Source organism: Zonotrichia albicollis, chromosome 6 (assembly GCF_047830755.1).
Source record: "Zonotrichia albicollis isolate bZonAlb1 chromosome 6, bZonAlb1.hap1, whole genome shotgun sequence".
NCBI lineage: Eukaryota > Metazoa > Chordata > Aves > Passeriformes > Passerellidae > Zonotrichia > Zonotrichia albicollis.
The window spans coordinates 4,332,954-4,354,365 of record NC_133824.1 but is presented as its reverse complement, the minus strand read 5'-3'; the positions used below and the strand labels follow the sequence as shown (position 1 = coordinate 4,354,365).

Sequence of the window (21,412 nt, the reverse complement as noted above, 5' to 3'; positions counted from 1 at the left end):
CCGCCGTACCGCCAGCCGGGCACGGAGAAGAGCCCGGGGAGAGAGCAGGGGCTGTGTTCCCACCGAGCTGTCTCCAAAACCCCGCATTTTGGAGAGCTGTGTCATCCCCTCCCTGTCCCCGCCTCCCGGTGTTTGCCTCTTGCTAAACAGGCATCCTGTGCTCTAACGTAGGCTTCAAGGGTGGGCAGAAAAGTTCTTTTCTGTACAGCATATGTAGTAAAAATCAAAACACCAGGAAACGGTGAATTTTTTATCCATGCAAAACAAAATCCTTGTAGCGTGTTGAACAGAATAGTAGATGCTTTTTAAGAATGTTCAAATATTTTAATTAAAAGAAACTGTAATCATATCTTAGTAAACTTGAAGAAGTATTAGCCTATTGACTTAGAGGCGAAGTTGTTCCCGATTCCTCGTTACGGTTGTTCCATACCAGGCGCTGCATCTCTCCATAGGCAGGGAAAAGTTTTTGCTTTTGATGTTGCTGAGGAGATAAGCGTGTGTTTCCACATGCGCAGGCCCAGGTCCGCTGCTCTTGGGGACGGGGAGATTCCTCGCCCAGTCCGTCGCCTTCACCGCTCCTAGTGAAAGGTGGAACATTGGCATAGGATTGTCTTTATTAGTCCCGGCGGCTGCCCTGTTCACAAGTGGCCGGTTAGCTCAGTTGGTTAGAGCGTGGTGCTAATAACGCCAAGGTCGCGGGTTCGATCCCCGTACGGGCCACAGGGATTCCCTTTTTCTTTCTGCGATTCCCACCCTCCTCACACGGTTGTGCTGAGACGCGGCGTGATCTTTGCACAAGGGCACGGCCGGGAACTGGGGGGGTGTGTGTGTCTGTCTGTCTCTCTGTGCGGGGTCGAGCGCCCAGGGCACGGGCCGAGCTTCATTGCGCGCCTGCGGCTGATGGAGCCCGGCCGGCCCCGGCAGAATTCTGGGTTGGCTACAGCGGGCTCGGGTGACCCTTCGGGCTCTTTTCTGCCGTGTGGGCTGTCTTTCCCGCGTGGCACCCGCTCCGCCCCCCGAAACGGAGCACACATTCACGGAATGGGTCACTTAGGAGGAGACCGCAACTCGTCCAAACGTCACTGCTAAAGCAGACTTGCCCTAGAGCACATGGCACAGGATTGCGTCCAGATCGTTCTGGGATATCTCCAGTTGAGGGAGACTCCACAATCCCTGAGCAACCTGTTCCAGTGCTCGGAAACCCGCACAGTTCAGTTCTTCCGCATGTTCAGGTGGAACTTTCTGTGCATCAGTTGTCTCGTATCCCAGAAGTCGGTACCTCCGAGAAGAGCGTGGATCCATTCTTTTGGCACAAGGCCCTTTAGATACTTGTTCACAGACACAAGGTGACCTCTGAGCCGTCTCTGCTCGAGACTGGAAAGGCGCGACCCCCTCATCCTTTCCTCGTGAGACAGAGGCACAGACGCTCCGGTCCCTCAGCTATCTCCCACTGCCCTCCACTGTACCCGCTCCAGGAGCTCCATGTCCCTCTTGTACTGAGACTCGGTACAGACTCAGCGTGAACCGCGGGCAAACCCAACTCACGGTAACTCCGCCCGCGGGTCCCGCGTCCAGCCCCACCGGGGCCAGGAGCTGCGGGCGCACCTCCGCCGGTTTAGCCCGCGCGAGCCGCCGTCGGCGCCGGGCGGCCCCGCCCCGGGGGGCGCGGCGGGCGCTGCCGGGGGCGCCATTGGCCCCGCCGCCGGTGCCCCGCGCATCGCCCGCGCTGCCGACACCGCCGGGGGCAGCCGCCGATGCGGCGCCCGCCCGCCCGCGCCTGCCAAGATGGCGGCTCCCGGGGCGGGGGGCGCCGGGGCACTGCCGCCCCCTCCGCCCGCTGAGGACGAGCCCCCCGGGACCCGCGGGGCACCCCCCGGCGGGGCGGCGGGGCGAGAGGAGGGCGGCGGCAGCGGCGCGGAGCTGCTGGCGGTGACGGAGGAGCTGGTGCAGAGCTTGGCCGCCCTGGAAGCCGGCGTGGGGGCGGCGGCGAGCGGCACCGTGCTGTACCTGCGGGCGGACGGGAGCGCGGCAGAGGGCGCGGGGCTGAGCGCCGGCGAGCAGCGGCGGCTGCTGGAGAGCCCGGGGCCAACCCCGCCGGCCCGTCCCGCCGCCGCGCCGCTGGCCCCCGCGGAGCTCCGGCGGGTCATCGAGCAAGTGAGCAAGGCCCAGGAGCAGCTGAAGCCGGCGGCGCCCCCGCCGCAGCCCTGCCCCGCGGGCGGCATCATGCAGAACGCCGCCCGGCAGCTGCAGAGCGTGGCCCAGCAGGTCGCCCTGCAGCAGGGCAGGGCCGCGGCCGCCGCCCGCCTCCTCCCGCACAAGGTAACCCTGGGGCTGGGGGGAGGGAGGCTGCGGCGCTCCGTGGGTGATGAAAGCCACGGCTCCCGCGGGTTTAATCCTTTCTAATAATTTCTTTTTTTTTTTTTTTTTTTGTCGTTCTCGTCAGTCACACCTGCCCTCGGGTGTAGACTCCGCTCCCGCAGCTGAAAGGCACAGCTTTCAATGTGGTTTAGGAAAATTCGTGTTTGAATGTAGCTAATAGCTGCTGTGGTCAGTATTTCAGTCTGACAACACGTGCAGCCAAGAACAGCTCAGAAGAACTGTTGGGTAGTGGTTAAGTGGTGATGCACAGGAAGTTACTGCATGCCTCTTGCAGGTCCCTGGGCTTCCAACCCACCTTTGGGGTGTAGGTTGTGAAGTGATTGAACTGAAGCAGAAATTTGGATGAGGCAGGGAAACTGTGAGGGAGATAAACAGTAGCATCTGATTCTGTGAATCATCTCCACTAAGTTTTTTGTGAACTGAACGCACATTATAGGATGTGCTGGACTGGGTATTTGGCCTGTGTCATGTAGCAGACTGTAGTTTTCCCGTGTGGGGTTTGCTGAAGGTTATGAACGTGCCTTAGTGATGGCATTGACTCTGCTACTCCAGACAGCCCTGCTAGCAGGAAACAAAGCTGTGACATGGCCTCAGAGCAAACTTTACATGCTTTAGTTGAACTGCAGTCACAGCAGAAAATGTGCAGGAAAACCCACAGCTTGAAGGAAGGGAATCTGCTTTGATGCATTAAGATGGGAAGTTAATGATGTGCAGCGGTTTCTTCATGCTTTGCTTTAAGGGAATGTGTGTATTATCTCAATAAGTATTGTACTTATTTATTAATACTGTATTTGTGTAATTGCAACTCTTCCTTTTTTCCACAAAAGCAGCTGGAAGCCATTTGTGTCCAAGTTCAGCCAGGACAGATGAAGGAAACTGAAGGGCCAATGACATCATTGGCACCAATCCAGTCCAAAACTATAACGCTGAGTCAGCCAGTTGGTAGGAAATCCAGCATACCAGGAGCTGGCATTATTAATCCCCAGATAATTAGGATACAGCCTGTTTCAGGAACTGAGCAGCAGCAGCTACTCCTGCATAGTTCTTCTGAGTCTCCAGTTCAGCTGCTTATGCAGAGGCCTTTCCCATCTCACGGGGCAGTGTCTGGGGACAAGATTCCCCCATCCAAGATGGTGAATGGACAGAGGGCTTCTTGTGCCACAGCATCAGCTTCAAGGTCTCCAAAACCTACCATGGCTGCAGCCAGTTCAGCAAGTACACCAAGCCTTGAAAAAAAGCAAAAGGATGACAAGTTAAAGAAATCCTTGAAGGTGAAAACTCGTTCTGGACGGATTTCACGCCCCCCCAAATACAAAGCTAAAGATTATAAATTCATTAAAATGGAGGATTTGGCTGATGGTCATCAGTCCGATTCTGATGACTACTCTGAGCTGAGTATAGAAGATGATGAAGAAGGAAAGGTGAAGGGAAAGGATGCATTATTCAGTTCTTCAAATTATAATCTGAAACCCAAGACATTTAAATGTCAGACTTGTGAAAAATCTTACATAGGAAAAGGAGGATTAGCAAGACATTATAAACTTAACCCAGACCATGGGCAGCTGGAGCCTTCACCTCAGAAAATACCTCTAGATAAGCCTAATGGAAGTATATTTGTGGAAGAGGAAATGATGAGTCCAGCACATTTGGATTCAATTGCTGTCACTTTAAGTCATGAAAAAGCACTAGCTACCAGTCTGGAAGAAACTGTTGATTCAAAGGCTGGAGAACAGGTAAAGTGTTACTTAAAAAATCTGTCAATTCTGTGGAAAGTAGAATGGCAGTTCTGTAGCTGCACAGTCTTGTACTGCTCAGAAATATCCACTGATAGACTACATTAGGCAAATTTCCCATTGAAGTCCTTTAAAAATCAAATTGTCTCTTGCAGTGCTGCAGCAATAGCACTCTTGCACAGACACATACAACTAAATGTTCACTGAGTGTTCATTTCTTACTGTGTTTCTGACATATGGTTTTCACCTTGTCTCCATAAATGACATTCTTCTCTGCATTTGGATAAGAACACTGTTGTTCAGTTACAGCCTTTAGCATGACAGCAACACATCATCTGCTCTCATTTTCTGTTGCTGAAATAATGTCATCACAGAAAAATCTCTTATTTGGAACACAACAGTGAACTGCAGCTTTTCCTAGAGCAGGTTTTGAAAGTGAGGCTTTGAAACACTGCACACAAACACTGGTGAAATTCCACCCTCTAGGGTAGAAGCTGCCTCAGCTGCAAATTTTTTCCTGTGATTTTCTAGGCTGGTCACTTCAAAGAAAAGTTTCTCTTTTAATATTGAAATCACTCTCAACATTTTGCAGCTGATGCAGTTGCTGGTTAGGATAAAGTACTTGTTTAGATGTAGTGGTGTCATGCTTATTACTTGTCTTTGTAATAGTGAAGTTGTTCTCAGGAAAGTGAAAATTTACAGCAAACAAACCTTCCCTCATCCTCTGCATTCAGTTATCATCTCTGGAAAAAGAAAATTGCAGACTACTGAAGTCTGCTCTCTGAATTATTGTAGTTTGATACAGACAGGAAGCCAATCAAGATCCCCATGCTCAACCCCTAATCCTGTGTCAAATTTAGAACTAATTTAGTAATTTAATCCCTGGATAGAACTGACATAAATTTGCCATTTATAGAGCTTTCCTAATCAGTAGAATAGTAGGGAGTTACTGAACGCTGGGATGCAAATGTACAGATTATGCAAAGAAGCCTGATGTAACTCAGTACTATTATAAACTAATTTCTTGAAAGATGCTGGAACATTCTTAGAAGTTCTATCTTGGAAGGGGAAGATGCTTAAGTAAGAAGTCACTGCTTTGAACAGTTAAAGAGTTTTACACTGAAATGAGGATCATAAGTTAAACATATAAAAGGCACTTTGACTTTCTGTATGATCTTATAACAGAAGCTGCTTCCTAGCTGTGTTCCTAGGGAAGACAGGATTTTGAAATGTGTAACTGGGCAGTACATTTGGAATTACTGGGCTTGTCACTCTTCATGGTGTCAGTTTTTGTCTTTCTTATAGTCTTCATGCTTTGACATAGTTACAATGAAACCCAAATTATTCTTTGACTATGTTTTACTGCCAATTAAATTTTATTTCTACAACCTCTTTATTTAAAGAGGATATATTTTACTTCTAAAATATTAAATGTATTTAACCCACTTAAACCACCTCTTTCATTATGTTTATTTAATCTTTTTATTTTGTATGACTTCTTGTAGTTCAAAAATGCTAACTTTGCATATAATGGCATACATGTGATGCAGAAGTAGCCATGTGTTGGATTTATTCCACAACTTTCTTTGCAAGTTATGCTTGTATCCAGCTATGCATTTTTTAAAATATGCTATTTATTATTTGCATGGATGCAAACTTAATTTTAAAACTGTCTTCCTCAAAACTGTTTAAAATGGTGAATAAAGACTTTTCCTTTTAATTAAGGCTTCAGAGTGTGAGGAAAGCAGCCACTTGCTGGCAGAACAACCAAATGAAAGCAGTTCAGGACGCCGGGGACCTGTGACCCCACAAGGACCTGGAAGACCCCGACGACCAAAGCGACGTGGTCGGCCCAGGCTGGGTGGAAGGTCCAGGTGCTCTGGAAGGCTTAGCAGACCTGGTCAGTCCCCTTCCAAGTCACTTAGTAGTGTGTCAGCAGAACACAATGTATTCAGAAGAAAAGCTAGGTTAAAAGAGGTATGGCTCTCTTCTGCAATTACTTTGCAAGTGTTTTTACCCCACCCCGATTTCCCCCACCCTTTTTTTTTTTATAATTTATTTTCGATGAATAATTAAAAAAATTTTTTTTTTTTTTTACATCCTCATGTATGGACAAGATGAAAGCCTCAGATGGCTTCTAAGAAGAAAACATTGTCTTTTAAGAAAAAAATACTTCCAGCGGAAAACTGGAAAAAGGAAAATGGGAACTGGGTTTGGAAAGGGCCTTCTGACATGTAGATAAATTCTTGCTACCCTTTTTCTGGATACTAGCTACTACTAGTATCTCCTCCAACACAGTAAAAGAAATAATAATGAAAAGAACCCAAAAACATCAAACCCACAGAGGTCTTGGGGGAGGATAGAATGGGGGTTAAAATCCAAGTAACACAACTTGTTCTTTGGTTTCTGTGTGTTACAGATCCTTTATGGCCACTAAAGCTACTGAGGCTGCTGTTCTTTCTATGAATTGGAAACATTTGTGGGACTGAGTTTTGTTCGTACATGAGTAGTAAAACCTATTCTGAGGTTTTGTAACTTACCCCTTTTTGGAGTTAGTTTACATCTATTCTTAAAGCTGCCTAAACATACAGCATATCTTTCAAAAAAAAAAGTAGTGATATTTTATGTTCTGAAAATGGGGTGCATCATGTGTGGGCTGCTTTTTCCTAATAATCTCATTCTGGCTTTTGACAGCTAATACAACAATGTGATAATGAAGATTTAATGGAGCTGGCTCTCCCACGTCTTACAAAGCTTGTTACAGTGTATGAATTCCTCTTGATGAAGGTGAGTTTTTATGTAAAAATATTAAATTATTTTAGGGATATGTCCATTAGTACACGTAAAAAGATTCCTTTACAGACAGACATAATTTAATTGAATTTCCTAAATTAATATTGTGCAGCATGTAGATGTTCCACACATCAGTCTTACACAGGCAAAACTGTGGTAGGTCTCAACTCAAAGCCTTGCTTTTTGCAGCCTGGTTCAGTGGCATTTTGAAAATTCCAGAGTCTTTTGACTTAAACGTTTCTATTTTAAAATGTTGAACACAACAAAATTGACAGATCTTAATTTAATCTTTTTTTTAAAGCATAGGGGAGGGAGAAACAAGCCCTTTTTTATTCCTCTCTTATTCCCAGGTGGAAAAAGGACATCCAGCCAAAGCTTACTTTCCAGATGTGTACAGGGAGTTTGAAGATTTGCATAACATGGTAAAGAAAATGGCTTATGATCACCTCAGTAATTCTGATTCTGTGAATTGCCAACAGCCTGTTGAAATAAAAGATGCTAAGGTAATAAAGCACTCTGGAACTATGATTGGTTGGTTTGTTTGCTTGTTTTATGTGAGATGCCTTGCATTTTTAATTTTCTGTGATAATTAATTTTCTTGTGCAGGTAAATTTATTTGAAAACAACAAGATTTTTAATTAGCAAAAATAGGCATTATTGTGAGAAGTCCAACAACTTAGCAAGAAGAAAAAGAAATCCATAATAAAACTTCAATTCTAGTTTATGTCAGTGGATGTTTGATCAGGAAGGGGGGGTTCTGTATTTAAAATTAGTGACCTTGATTTCAAGAGGTAATTTCATTGCAAAATGAGGGCAAACTGAATGCATCTATGCAGTTCACAGTCACATTAACAAACATGAAAAGTAGTGACTACATTAATAAAATTGCAAACTATTATTATTGACTCCAGATTCACTGTTTATGGAGCTGTGTCTGGAAAGACAGATGAAACCTCTTTCTTGCTTCTCTTCTGTGTTCATGTGCATTCTTAAAATAGAATGATGCTCTTAAAAAAGAAGAAGACCAAACCAAACAACCTGGCCTTGAGAAGCTGGATGGTAGCACATCTGTGTGAGGATGAAGCACAAGAATGGAATGTGAGGAGGGGGGAAAATCCTTAACTAAGCAGAGATACTCTAAACAGAACACTTTAATGTTTTTTATATGGTGGAGAGCCTCAATAATCCTTATTAAACACCTCTTTGAGTAACTGTCTCTGGATTCTATATATAACCATAATTCTTTCAAGTTTGCCTGTTAACAATCACCTTCAGATGAAGGTCATGTTCATGTGTCAGTGTGAAGGCTGGTAGAAAACACTGGAGTCTAAATACTTGCATGGAGCTGAGGTGATTGTCAGGCTAGACATGATGTAGCTCTAGTTCAGTTTTAAGAAAACTAATCTGTATTTCAGCATGTATGTATTCAGATCTGAGAGGCTAACTTTTACTTTTTTTCCTTAAATCTGTTTCTGAAGGTTGCTGAATCTCTAGGAATCACAGAAATACTCACTGGAGAACAGAAGATGCAAGGTGCAGACCCTTATTCACAATGTGTAATTAAAATTGTCAGTGAGCAAGTGCCTGTGGATGTACTGGGACAAAAACGGTCAGCTGAGGTATGGAACAGCTTTGTGAAAATTAACAGTGAATCTAAGACCAATTAAAACTTTCAAAAATACATAATTATTCCTTAGAAAATCATGCTATATTATCTGAGTCATGTTAAAGTAAGGCTTTTGTGAAAGTAGTCTTTGCTGTGGTATCATGGCAGGGCATATGAAGTAGCACAGTAGGTATGGGCTTTGGGAAGACACTTGGTAGCATTCAGGACAGAGTATCAGACTCACAGGTCTTTGATACGAGGACAAAAGAACTTAATTGAGGTGCTGGTAACTGGGGGCTCCACAGATTCCAGCCTGTGTTAGAGGACATGGCCTAACCTACAGCAGGTTCAGACACTGCTTATTGCTGTGCTAATTGGAGAGAGGGGCATGAAAACAGGTTATTTTTTTTTTTTTTGACAAGTCAGTTGATGAGCTTCAGTCTGTTTATAGCTGTAGCAGAGAGCTGTGTTTTGTCCCCTTGGAGTTTTGGTGAAGTGTGAGGGCCATGTTTAAATCCTTACCTCTTAGGAAGACTCTTAGTGTAAATCCTGTTTTCAAGGATCATCAGTTCACTGCCATGATGTTCCCACAGTTATCTTTTCCAGTATTTTTTTTTTTTTCAGCTGTTACAGGCTGCAGTTAATCATCTCTTGTATTGACAGAGCTCAGGGGAAGAACTGCTGCCAGCAGCCAAAAGGACCAAGATAGAAGATGTAACAGAAAATGTGAACAATGCTTATGCCACTCAAGATGAAGTGAAAGAAGGGAATTTGTGTACACTGTTTGGAAAAGATGGTAACTTCAGATTTTCCAGTTCTGTTCATGGAGGAGCTGAACAAATCTTTGTTCTTCAAGCTACTGTGGTTTTTGTCTTCCAGTTTCATCTCTTAACTTGCTTCCCAGGTCCTTCAAAAGCAGCTGTTTAACTGGAAAGGCCTCATGAGGAGGGAAAAGTTACAGAGGATGCAGACAGCAGTAGCTCAGTGCTGGATGCATGATAATCAATTATTGATATTATTTATGAGCATAGTGGTGTCCTCTGCTGTGTGCTCCCTGTCTGTCCTGTCCCTCTGAGTGCACAGCCTTTGTGTCAGCTGTGGGAGAGCAGAGGAAGAAGAAGCACAGTGCACATCCTTCCTCTTGGCCCCTGCCAGCTACAACAGCAGAATTACCAGAGCTTTGTGGAACTTTGGGGAAAGGGAGAGCAGGTATAGGCTGTCCTGTATCAATCACTGGAATACATCTTGTATTGGAACTGAGGCACCATTTGGCACCACAGTCTTCAGGTGGTTGCCTTTCTGTATATTCCTTCTTATGTTGCATCCTGCTGCCCTTCAGATGAGCAGGGTAACAGTGAAAGGGAGGTAAATCTCTAGTAAGATATGTCTATCAGTACCATCCACTTTGTAAATACTTTGTTTTGGTGTTGCTCTAAGTGCCTTTGCTTTTGCCCTTTGTATGCCTTTCAGTCAATGGTTATTTTTGTTTCCCTCCATTAGATTTTCTTTCTCTGAAAGGCTCTCTGCATGACCATGCCTACTTCTTGCTGCACTATGATTTTCTTCTGGACTAGGAGTTTTTAAAATTACATTTTGCTTGCACCTGCTAGTAGGGTGTTTGCTAGTCTACAGTGCAAAATGTTAAAAATAGTCCTCTCTGCAGTGTTACGTCTCCTTCTTTGTGCAGTGGTATCTTTCATAACAAAAAGAATCCAAAACCAAACCAACTTACTTGTTCATTTTGAGCTTTAATAATAAAGTCTGACAGCTCATACTACTGCAGCTTAGTAGTTATTGTCCAGCTACTTTCAGGGCTTGGGATCCTGGTCAGGTCCAGGTCAAGTAACTGGTAGAACACTGCATTTCTTGTGGTTTTTACCTTTTCTGGCACAGGACAAAAGTGCTGCTGGGGCTTTTAGCACAGCTAATTGTCAAACAACCACAATGTAGAAACCTGATGACATGTCTGAGTCCAGGATGAGCTTGGTTAGGAATAGAAATTTAAACAAGTTTAAATGCTTCCACCAACTTACTAAAAGTGATGAGGGTGAGCAGCTGACAAGTTTGTGCCTGGTAAAGTCTTTATCTTTTAATATTACTGGCTGCATGACAGATGGAACAAAATTGAGTTTGCCTTTGAGCTCAGGTTGTTTTCAGGATGAACAGGAAAATGCTGCCTCTAAGGTCTCTTAATATAGAAATACTTGATAAACTATCACTATTCAAAAATAAGGAAATTTAAATATTATTTTTATATTTATAATTTTAATATATTTATGATTTTATATTTGTATATTTATAATTTATAATGAATTTCTCATTGAGAAGTTCTGTGAAACTCCTGTAAGGTGCTTCAGGTTTGCTAATTTGGGGGAAGCAAAGCAGGGAAGTCATCTAGCTTTTCCTCCAAAACTATTGCTGAAATATAGGTTTTTTGGCATGCAATATTAGATTGCCCAACAAAATAATACTTCTTCCCCCTTTTCAGGTTTTAATCCATTAAATGGAGAAATCCTGCTTTCAGAAGACAGGCATATCACCTGCTGTACAACTGGCAGTACGTTACAGACAGCAGAGGAACATAACTCACTTGCTGATTCAGGAGCTGGAATCGATGGTGCAAATTCAGGTACCTTCTCCCAGAGTGTGGGAATGAGGATGGAGTATCCCCAGGCTGCAGGGCTGCAGGGAGCAGGCCTGGCAGGTGAAGGATCCCTGCTGCACCCCGGGGCGGCGCTGCCTGTGGGAGCAGGAGGCTCGGCCGGGCCGCTCCAGGCGCGCTTTGGGAGCGGGAGCAGGGCAGGGGCAGCGGCAGCTCCTGAGCTCCACAGCTCCCTGATGGAGCAGCCAGGGGCCAGGCAGAGCACTGGCCTAACAACGAGTGCAGAAAATGGTCACACTCCAAAATACCATCAGCTGCAAGAAGAAAACCCGAATTTTGCAATTAAAGAACGTTCTGAGCAGCTCCGTAATGCTGATGTGACTGATGAGATACAGGAACTTGAGAAGGTGTTTTCAACAAATGTTGTGCCAATAAACTACCCCCAGAGTGCTCAGGCTGAGTCACAGCAGAACCCTGGCCAGGGAGCCTCCCTGTCTGCTCAAGGGAACCAGGAAAACGCTTTCAAACACCACAGTGAATATTCTTGTGGGACAGAGGAAGCACACGAGCTGGCAAATACAGTTACTGTAGATGAAACTGTAGCTTTTGAGATTTCTGATGAGAGCCATGATTTTTTGTCTCAGGGACACGAACAGATTTTTATTCAGACTTCAGATGGGCTTATCTTGTCTCATCCAGACACTGCTGTTTTGTCTCAGGCAGAAGGCATCGTCATTGTCACTGATTCCAATGGTACTACCATGCACATCCGCACACCCCAAGGGATACCTTTGGAAACAGTGGAAGCACTACTGGCAATGGAAGCAGGTGGCCAAAGTGAAGATATTTTGCTCTCTCAAAGTGAATTGGAGCCATAAATTAGAAAACCCTATAAGCTTTCTTCTGGAAAAGACTGATTATAAAATGTATATTTTTCTAATGTGAATACTGAGATAATTGAAATTTAACTTATTTGTAAACTGTTTCTATGCCCTGTACTTTTTATAACTTATGTTTATATAAATTTAGCAGCATTGCAACCAAAAATTCTAGAATTAACATTGTTCTATTTGCTTTATATGTTGGGGATGGGTGGAAAGTGGAAATCTTGTCAACCCTAAAACTTGCACTGTTCCCTTTTGTTAGGTAATTCCTTTTCTCTCTAGCCATCTCAAAGTGCAGTAAGTTGTACTGCTGTGCAGCAGTGATGTGCTGTGTCCTGGCAAGCTGTATATGGGTAAAATAAAAGCTATATTAAAAATGTGCATTTTCTGTGCCACTGAGATTACAAAACACTGTTATTGTGCTTTTGAAAAGCTATCTTGACTATTCATTAGCATCTAGACTTGATGCACATTAATCTGCCTGGAAAAACGAGCAGGTTTAAGTATAATCCACAAACTTGTGCATTCTGGGAACAATGTGACAGCCTAGCTGATCCTTACTGAAATAAGCACTCACTGAGTTGAGACAAAAATAGCCTCAAAAGATCTGATTTGTACTGAACAGTTGGAAATGTGTTTGAGTTGCTTGTCTAATGTTCAGCCACACCTTTAAAAATTGCTGTTACATAGACATAAATGGGAAAATGCATAAGTAGTGATATAAGTTTCCTTAATGAGGTACCAAATTCTTTTTTTGCTTTAGTCTGTCATGGCCTATTTTTGTCAGAGTGGTATTACACTTTTTTTTCCCCCTTTCAGATGATGCATCCTTTATGACTTCTACACTGGAACCTTTGCAGTAACTCCATGCTACCTTGTACTGTTTAATCATAATACAAAGGGACTGTTGCTCTAGGCAGGGAGAAAACTTGGCAAATTACTTGAATTTCTGTCATATTTTCAATATGATCCTTGGATCAGATTATATTTTTGTAGAGACCTCCTACCAGCATCTTGTCCAGGGCACTGTCTTTTCTTTCAAGAAGTTTAGCAGGTGAAAAAGAACAGTATTAAATGAGCAGACATTACTGAAAAGTGGTAACATCCTTAACATGTATTTGTCACCTCATTGCTGAATAGATGCAACTACTGGGACAATTAGACAAATCTGCCAAGGACAGGAGAATTCTTCTTAAATTGAGTATGAACACTGATTTTTTTTTTCATGGTATTGTTACCACAAAGAAAAACATGACAATTGAATCTAAACAGAAGACCATTTACAGATTAAATAAACTGCTCTGCTATGTCCCTTTAAACATAGTTGGGTTAGGCTTTTTTGTTTGGTGGGGTTTTTTTGTGGTTGCTTAATTAGAAGATGAACTGGATTATCCAAAATGTTGCCTTTTATGAGTAGTTGTGAAAGATACATTAATGAGTTATTAATGAGTTACTGTTTGTTTTGGGTTTTTCCCCCTCTTTTTTTAGGAGGTGGTAATTGCCAGAGGATACAAACCTACCTTGAAAGTGAAGGTAACATACAAAGCAAAGTTCTGCTGGTCTTTCAAAGTCTTTCATTGCAGTGAGCAATTCCTTATGATGCTCTTTTGTACTGACTCTAATAATTATATTTGAGAGCTACAAATATAGCAATCAACTGCTTAGAGCTAGAATGACAAAACATCTCTGCAATGATTTTGCAGTAATCTTCCAATGCCCAACAACAGTCAATAAGCAAGAGGGTCTGTGAATATGAAAACCCCTTCCTGAAGAGCTTTTTTCCTCTTAAGAAATGAGAGCAAACCACAATTTCCACCTGTGGAGAAAATGAAAACTTGCTTCAATTTTGCCTTCCCTATCAATTTGCACATGCTGGGAAATATAATACACCTACTCTCATCTTAAAAGAACAGTTCTATATGTGAATCAATCTTTTCTCCTTGGAAAATATTTCTGAAGTACTGAGATGTTTCCATAGTGACACAGGTCTGGCCCAACTCAGATGAATTAAGGTGGCTGTTAAACTAAGTGGAACACTTCCACTGAAAAAATAACAAAAGCCAACAAAGCTGTTCCTAACTTTATTCTCCTTGAGCTGCAGCAGAATTTCTTTTTAGATGCTGGAATTGTGGGTTAAGAATAGAACTCTTATTAGCTGCCAGAAACAACCTCATTGTTAACAGAACAACTTTTCAAGAAAACTTATCAATTCATGTCTGTCTGTCCTGCTACTGCAGGAAACTGATGAATTTCCCTTACTAACCCCAAGGTTTCAGCTTGGGGCTAATGAGGTAAGTGATCTTGCTTTTCCTATCAGTACAGAGGGACAGACACACCTTCACACCAAAACCACTTGACATCAGTACCAGTAACCCAAGGAAAAACTCACTGAGCCCTATGACAGGGAGCAAACAAGATGGGATACAGCCTTGACTAAAGCAGGTTTTGTTTTATTCACAGATGCTTTCATGAAACATCTCCTACCAAAAAAAAAAAAAAAAATTAAAATTAATTAAAAGGGACAAGACCTTATTATATAATGACTGTAGAATGCTGAGTTGTACTAAACCTTCCCTGGGTGCTGGTTCAAGCTTGGATCACTCTTTGAGAGTGAAGTATCCAACAACACCAGAATCAAAACCAAACCAGAATTTGTACTATTGTCTGCAGCAGCATTTCAAAATCACATTCCAAACTATGTGGATCCTTTTGGATTCTTTTTGTGCTTTCCTTTCCTCCACTTATAAATGAATTACAAAAACATTTGCCCTGTTAATTCTTGCAAAAAAACCAAAAAAAAAACCCCAAAACCATGGAAGTTCAAGAAGTGCTGAATTTCTGTGGCAGAAGGGACCATGTAGGTATTTTAGGGTGTCCAGACTTGGGAGGAAGTAACATTTTTTGCTGTAGATTCTAAATGCATTGAATCCCCCAGATTGCCAAGCAGAGCCTACCTCTTTCTGACTATAGAGGACTTAGCTTCCTACCTGCAGCCTCTGTGTTGCCTTTAAAATAGATAAAAACAACCAAAATGAGATTGTCCCACACAGAATAAGGAGTATCAGCAGAGAGAAAGTAGGGAATATGAATAGAGAAAAATATTTTTAATAAGTTTTACAAAAAATCAACTTACTTGGTAAGCCTTGCAACATGCCAGTTCAGTTTCATATGAGCAGCCCTAGAAGGCAGCCATGTAACCTCTGGAATTCTAGCACTGCCTGTGTCCTGTTTCCAGCAGCATGGCTTCGAGCAGCAGCATGCTGCTGTTGTCAATGTAAGGCTGGTACAGCCACGAGGATAAATACACCATCATCAGATCCTGGTCAGCAGAATGAGCAATGTCTTGTACAATTGTTTGCTTGAGTTGTAGCTCCTTCTTGTACATTTCAGACAGCTTCAGACAAACCTCATCTGAAATGGATTGAAAAACCCAAGCAGAACATTTCAGCAATTCAAAAGCTAAATTATATTTGTAATACGTGGATCATTAAAAAACCCTACCTTACATAAGCTATGCCCCAAATGCAGCTATCTTCTTTTTAACAGCATTAATGATGTTTTTACATTAGAATATAAACTGCTAAACAATTTCCTCAGCTTTGGGATGTATTTTACACACTTCTGATTTTGACATGAGCCCATATTTAACTATAGAATAAGCAGTGGTATTGGTTCTCAGGACCCACTGTAAAATAATCCGTTTATTCCTCAAATAACTGAAATTTGATTTTAAAATTTGATAATGCTATCCTATAGAACAAGCTTCACATTTAGAGTAGTTCTTGATTTTAGCTAATCTTAAGGATGCCCTCACATGCTCTGAAGCACTTCAGCAATGCATGATCAGCAATAAGTAATACCAATAGTGAAAAACAACAGTAAAAAACCCCCAACAGACCAAAACTGAAGCATTTATTGTAAAAACTGTTACTAGTTATGTTAGTGAAACTGGTAGGGAGATTAAAATTCATCTGTAATCTTTCATTGTTTGAATTCCTAAAAAAATAATCACACAAAGTATTTTTAAAGAGAGACTGATCTTGTGCTTCTACCTTAGCCTGAACTATAACTGCCTTCAGAAGGGTTTAGTCTTTCATGGAGTAGACAGCATCACTAAATGATTCAGTCACAATGGGTGTTTTGACAGCAGTTGTCTTTGTCATTCTTATTCTTTGAGGCTGGCAGAAACTGATACATTAAGATTCCTGCTAAACTGTGGTAGTGAATTAAGAGGCAGAGCTTCACAGAAGTATGATTTTCACAAAGAAGGCAGTTGGTTTGCATGCAATCAGACTTCTCTTGAATTCAGACAGTTTTAAAACTGGGGTAATACCAGCTGGGAGGCAGTACCTTTTGCCATCAAGTGAATGCTGAAAGAATTAATATTAACAGTAGAGTGTAATATTTCTTTACTTGTCTTGATTGACACTGAGATCAGAGGTATTTTTCTTTGGCTGTTTGAGAATTAACTGAGGTATAACTTGCTTTTGCATTCAAGGGTTTAATTTCAATGTCAAGAAACAAGTCAAGTAGTTAAGCCTGCAGCTTAACACCAGCAAGTTGCAAATGCACCTCTGCCTGCAGAGGATGTGGCTGTTGCAGCTTGGACACTGCCAGCTGCTGACAAATTTAGTTCTAAGCTGTGATTGTTGCATGGCAGACAATGCTTGGCAGTCATCAGCAGTAACCCTACACCAAGTGATGCATTCCTGTGTTTATTGATTAGTCAATTGTAAAGGAGACAGCACTCTCTCCCTCTCAGGCAAGACATCCAGATAAGAGGGCTTATTTTTCAGTCATAAATTGGATGACACTGATGACACAATGTAATTAGCTAAGATAATCAATATTTTACTTACAGAAGTATGATGTGGGCCATGTATGAAAGAAGGGAGCCTTGCAATTCCCAGCTCCATGGTGGAATGTTTCCAAGTCACAGATTGCTTTAGTAGTTGAAGTAAGCTTTTCCATTTTCATCTGTATTTTTGTCTGAAAATGATGAACATGGAACATTAATGAATATCTCAGGAATATTAGGCTACCATGATCTTAAGCATTTTTTGAAAACACACTATTTATTCAGGCTATTTAATATTGACATTTCTAACTTGCATTTTTTTAACTCCAGACAGGAATCAAAACTGGAATCTATATAAAGACTTAATATGAAATACACAGAAATTTTGAACACTGCAGATAATGACTCTGTTTTGGACATTCTTTTGTTTCCCACATGTAGAAATATACTAAAGCCCTCTCACTTTTTCACCACCTTAGTTTTCCTATAGCAATTTAGCAGTGGGGAAAAACATCACACCAGTACAGCACAAGCCCTCTCAAGATCTTTTTGTACATTACCATATCAAGATGACTTTAACTTCAAAAGATCAGCAGCAGGTGAGAAAAGCAGCTCAAGCTACTACTGACAATATATCTAGGGTGATCTAACAGCTTGCTTCAAGAAATAGGGAATTCCATCCACTTCCTTCATGTCCATCTGACTTTGTGCATTTGGGTGTGAATATTTACACCAAAATGAAGCTTGCAGGCAGTATCTTTACATCAAGCAGCTAAAACACAGATACATCCATGAACCTGTAAGCTTGTATAAACTCCTAAGGAATGAAAAATAAATTAGATCATAGTAGCTATGTTTAGTATCCAATCTAACACTGACTGCTTAGACTCTTGTTCCTCAGGAAGAGTAAAAACTTAATCAATTTGTAGTCTGAATACAAGAGTACATGAAGAAAAAAAAAAAAAATCCCCAAACATTTTCCCCACAGAAAAAAATCTGAGGGAAATCTAGCCAGTTTCCTGCTTTTTCTAAACACTGCAGGTCTGTATCCTGGCTATAAAAAAAAATAGATCTACCATTCTTTTAATGGGCCTCCACTTTGGCAAAAGACTGTAAAAGTTATTTTTAATAAGAATTTTAAATTATGGTATCTGGCAGAAAAAAATGTTTGCTTCCTGTCAAACTGACAGGTGACATTAATTCCTAGCAAGGTATCCAGAAAAAATGTTGGGTTACATAATTATCTTACTCCACTCTCCAGAGATGGAGATCTGCACAGCAAATGCAGGCAGGAAGGCTAAAAAATGACTGCATTATGTCTGATCAAAGGCAGCTGCAAGGAATTAGTGGCAGGTAGAGCACTGCTTTATGCTTTGCTGTTTCTTTTGTTCTGAACAGAGGGAATATCCAGGATGAGAAACAGAAAACAGGTGCAGCTTTGGAATGCATTCTTTGTATGCTTTGTTTCCACATCACTTTATAAAAGGGGGAGTAGAACTATAAGCTGACAGAAGATGTAAAACCAACTTTGAAATTTACCCATCAACCAAATCCATGGTGCACTCTGGATTTTAGTCATTTAGATTGGAAGCCAAAGAACTATGAATGAAAATCCCAATTTTCTGCCTACAATAGATACTTCAGGACCTTTCCTTGTTATTTGAGCATGCTTGGAATTGATTCATATTTACTAAGTCTGAAAAATGAGTATTACCATTTGCTTTAAGGTCTCAAGTAATTCTGCACAGCAATTGTCCAGCTCTTCATTGTATTTTGGGGTTGGCTCTTCAGGTTCTGTGGCACTGTTATCACATGCTATCTCCAGTTTGTTGTCCTGAAATCTAAAACAGAAACATGAGGCAGCATAAAGAACTACACATAGGTTTACTTGAGCAGTGCAGATTTAAAATCCTTGTGGTCTGATCCTAGAAATTCTCTTACTCACAGGCTGTTCATGAGAATTCCTACATAAAAATAGCACAAAGCATAGCTGGCCATGTGGGCAAATGGGGTTAGTAGCATAATCTTCAGAGAAAAACAGAACTACTGTACCTTAAAACATGTGCTTGAACAAACATTTGCAGGTGTGAAGATAACACTTTTTCCCTCTTTCCCTTGCCCCTGTGCTGGAGGTTGTTCTCCCATCACCAACAAGGTATGCCCAGGCTTCAGCTGCTCCACAGGACAATCTGGAGCCTCCCCACAAACCCTTTGTGCAAATCTGAGGCAAGACATTTATGTGTGACCCCAGAGCAGCCAGTGTGCAGACACCTGCCCTGTCTGGCAGACTCACACCAGCTGAAAACTCAGACTGGAGAGACAGAGAGCTGCTAAAGAGCAGAAGCAACATCTGGCACCATTACAGCAAAATATTGCTCAGCTTGTACCTGTCAGAACCCTGTCAGACAAACCCTCCTCAGCTGTCAGGGATCTGGAGAAGCCCTGTTAGTTAAGGTTTCTCATTACAGCATGAAAATAAAAGCTCTACCAAAGTGGGGTTTTTTCAGTTTTTCTGTGTTTTTTTTTTTTTTTTTTAAATGGTGGTTGTGGTGTGGTATTTTTGTTGATTCCTTGTTGGTTTTAAGTTGCCACCATTAAAACTTTTTATCTGTAAAAATCATTGATTCTTCCTTAAAATCTTCTCCAATTTTGACTTGAGCTTTTTATGCCTCACTGTAAAACATGCAAGAGAATAAGGGAACTCACATGGGCTGAGATTTATAGAACTCATTTTTAACTTGGTACATTATGTAAGTATTTAAAATATGTTTCATTTGACTATGTAAAATAAACATTTCCCATTTCTTGCAAATATCATTACTATGAGACATTTTTTGAATGTAAATAATTTATGTAACCAAAGAAATGCAACTGCAGAGTTTGATCTAAGAGCTAGCTTATCCACTGTGACATGTTCTTTTCCCATCCCCCAACAGAACTTTCTAGTGAAGAAAGAACATTAATCTCTCAATAAAAGCAATCTTTATGCTATCTTTATTCGTGTGCATTAGCATACTTACTGCTCACTGATCCTCATGTTGACTATTTTGTTTGCTGTAGTAAATCCATTATCATTCAGTCTCTCCCATTTCATCATTAAATTATGCCAGTCTGCTGCATTATCTTTAATTTTTCTTGCACTGACAGATAAAACAGGCCTTCTTGGAGTACTATCAGGAGGACTTTTTGCTGTATGAGAAAATTAAGATATTGAAGCCATTTAAAGCATACAGAAACAAATCAGTGTACAGCAGCTATTTGTGTGAAGGACTTCCTGATTTACTGGTAAAAATTGATTAAAGTAAAATGGAATTTACTAACTGTCTTCGGTCATGAAATCTAATTCCTCATCTCTTGCTTTTTGCAAGAAAACCACGTTATTGAACAAGTGAAGCACATTCTGAGCTGTGCAGTTGCAGCAGACAGCAGTGGCTCTGTAGTGCTGGCAGATCTAGCAGTCTTCTGACATCAAATGACAGTCAGATGCTAATGCAGTGCCCGACAGAGAGAAATCATGGCAGCAACGGCATGTGTGCAGTGCTCATGCCATGAATGTCAGAATTAATTCACAGCAACATGGGAGCTCCAAGAGTCTGGGGAAAGGCTGAGTCCTGCTGAAGGTGGTGGGTGCTTTACTGCTGGGCACAAAGCCCTCGTTTCATGGTGTCCCCTTGGAGGGCAGACAGATGTAAGAGCCCCCTGCTCCTCCTATGATCACACAAAGCAGCACCACCTTTGCACCTCAGGCCCTGCCCTAGCAGCCAAAGCAGGGCTCAAAGCCAAGCCGAACGCCCTGCCTGAATGTTTGCTGGCTTCAACTTTTATCCACAGAGATGCCTGAAAAGAGTTCATCACATCGAAAAAGTCCACACAAAATCATAGAATGGGTCAGGTTGTGAGTGGCCCCAGTGGGTCAGCTGGTCCAATCCCCCTACTCAAGCAGGGCCATCCCAGAGCACACGGCACAGGATTGCATCCAGACGGTTCTGCAGGGATGGAGACTCCACAACCTCTCTGGCTCATCTGTTCCAGGGCTCCGTCACTGCACAGTGAAGTTCTCCCTCATGTTTATCGTTCCTGTGCATCAGTTTCTGCCCATTACCTCTTGTCCTGTTCGCTGGCACCACTGAGAAGAGCCCGGCTCAATTCTCTTGACACCCACCCACCCACTCTTTAGATATTTATACAGAGAACTGGTAAAACACATAGGGAGCCTCCCATTCCACACGAGCGAGGTGCTGGACACGGTGCACCCCGGGGTGTGACAGCAGCAGCCCGGCAGGCGGGCAGAGCACCACGGGCCCTTTAAACCTCGTTAGTTTGCTGAGAAATTCCGGGAACCCGCCTCTGGCTGCCCCCTGCTACTCCCGCGTTCGTTCGCTCCCTGCGGCTCCCCCCTCACTCACCCGCCATGGCGACCCCGCCGCCCGCGGAAGTTTCCTCACGTCCGGCCCCGCCCAGCCCGGCCCCCGAGCGGCGCAGGCACCGGGGCCGCCGCCGCTCCGCCGCCTCGGGGCCCGGCGCCGTCGCTCCCTGCCGCCCTCCCTGAGCCGCAGCCCGCGCCCCGGAGCGGTGAGTGCAGCCGCGTCCCCGCTGAGCCGGGGGGACCCCTCAGGG

At 42.7% G+C, this 21,412-nt stretch overlaps 3 protein-coding genes and 1 non-coding gene across 10 annotated transcripts in view; 3 read left to right on the top strand and 1 right to left on the bottom strand.

The window, feature by feature from the left end:
• Positions 1 to 646: 646 nt before the first annotated feature.
• Positions 647 to 720, top strand: TRNAI-AAU (transfer RNA isoleucine (anticodon AAU)). The gene has a single exon. It is a non-coding gene; the product is annotated as a tRNA-Ile (tRNA).
• A 926-nt stretch (positions 721 to 1,646) lies between these two features.
• Positions 1,647 to 14,603, top strand: ZNF839 (zinc finger protein 839). Of its 2 annotated transcripts, none has more exons than XM_074542328.1 (8): positions 1,647 to 2,319; positions 3,210 to 4,112; positions 5,838 to 6,089; positions 6,807 to 6,899; positions 7,256 to 7,408; positions 8,384 to 8,524; positions 9,175 to 9,307; positions 11,000 to 14,603. In XM_074542328.1, exons 1-8 carry the CDS (start codon positions 1,786 to 1,788, stop codon positions 11,989 to 11,991), a joined length of 3,201 nt encoding a protein of 1,066 aa, XP_074398429.1. In that variant the 5' UTR covers positions 1,647 to 1,785; the 3' UTR covers positions 11,992 to 14,603. The 2 variants fall into 2 exon arrangements, with proteins under 2 accessions (XP_074398429.1, XP_074398428.1); XM_074542327.1 differs by having other exon boundaries at positions 1,648 to 2,319; positions 3,207 to 4,112.
• Positions 3,465 to 21,354, bottom strand: CINP (cyclin dependent kinase 2 interacting protein). Of its 3 annotated transcripts, none has more exons than XM_074542333.1 (6): positions 21,202 to 21,354; positions 19,816 to 19,984; positions 18,510 to 18,636; positions 16,857 to 16,986; positions 15,131 to 15,408; positions 3,465 to 3,605 (listed from the first exon to the last, which is right to left on the bottom strand). In XM_074542333.1, the coding sequence occupies exons 1-5, from the start codon at positions 21,206 to 21,208 to the stop codon at positions 15,206 to 15,208; spliced, it is 636 nt and encodes a 211-aa protein (XP_074398434.1). In that variant the 5' UTR covers positions 21,209 to 21,354; the 3' UTR covers positions 3,465 to 3,605; positions 15,131 to 15,205. The 3 variants fall into 3 exon arrangements, with proteins under 3 accessions (XP_074398434.1, XP_074398435.1, XP_074398436.1); XM_074542334.1 differs by lacking the exon at positions 3,465 to 3,605 and adding an exon at positions 13,675 to 13,813; XM_074542335.1 differs by lacking the exon at positions 3,465 to 3,605 and adding an exon at positions 14,767 to 15,002.
• TECPR2 (tectonin beta-propeller repeat containing 2) overlaps positions 21,238 to 21,412 on the top strand; it is a 43,489-nt gene continuing 43,314 nt past the window's right edge. For 3 of the 4 annotated variants that reach the window (XR_012580680.1, XM_005483239.4, XM_014264478.3), the window contains exon 1: positions 21,238 to 21,367. The gene's annotated coding sequence lies outside the window, so the exon portion shown is untranslated. The remainder of the gene's footprint in view (positions 21,368 to 21,412) is intronic. The other variant, XM_014264479.3, reaches the window with a different exon arrangement.

Bases quoted from the DNA above. Each gene is read 5' to 3' on its own strand.
- CINP (XM_074542333.1), bottom strand. The intron at 18,637-19,815 runs GTAAGTATGCTA...TTTCTGTTTTAG, and splicing joins AACATGAGGATCAGTGAGCA to ATTTCAGGACAACAAACTGG. The intron at 16,987-18,509 runs GTAATACTCATT...CATCATTTTCAG, and splicing joins TTGAGACCTTAAAGCAAATG to ACAAAAATACAGATGAAAAT.
- ZNF839 (XM_074542327.1), top strand. From the start codon at position 1,786: ATGGCGGCTCCCGGGGCGGGGGGCGCCGGGGCACTGCCGCCCCCTCCG. The intron at 2,320-3,206 runs GTAACCCTGGGG...TTTCCACAAAAG, and splicing joins CCCGCCTCCTCCCGCACAAG to CAGCTGGAAGCCATTTGTGT. The intron at 4,113-5,837 runs GTAAAGTGTTAC...CTTTTAATTAAG, and splicing joins ATTCAAAGGCTGGAGAACAG to GCTTCAGAGTGTGAGGAAAG.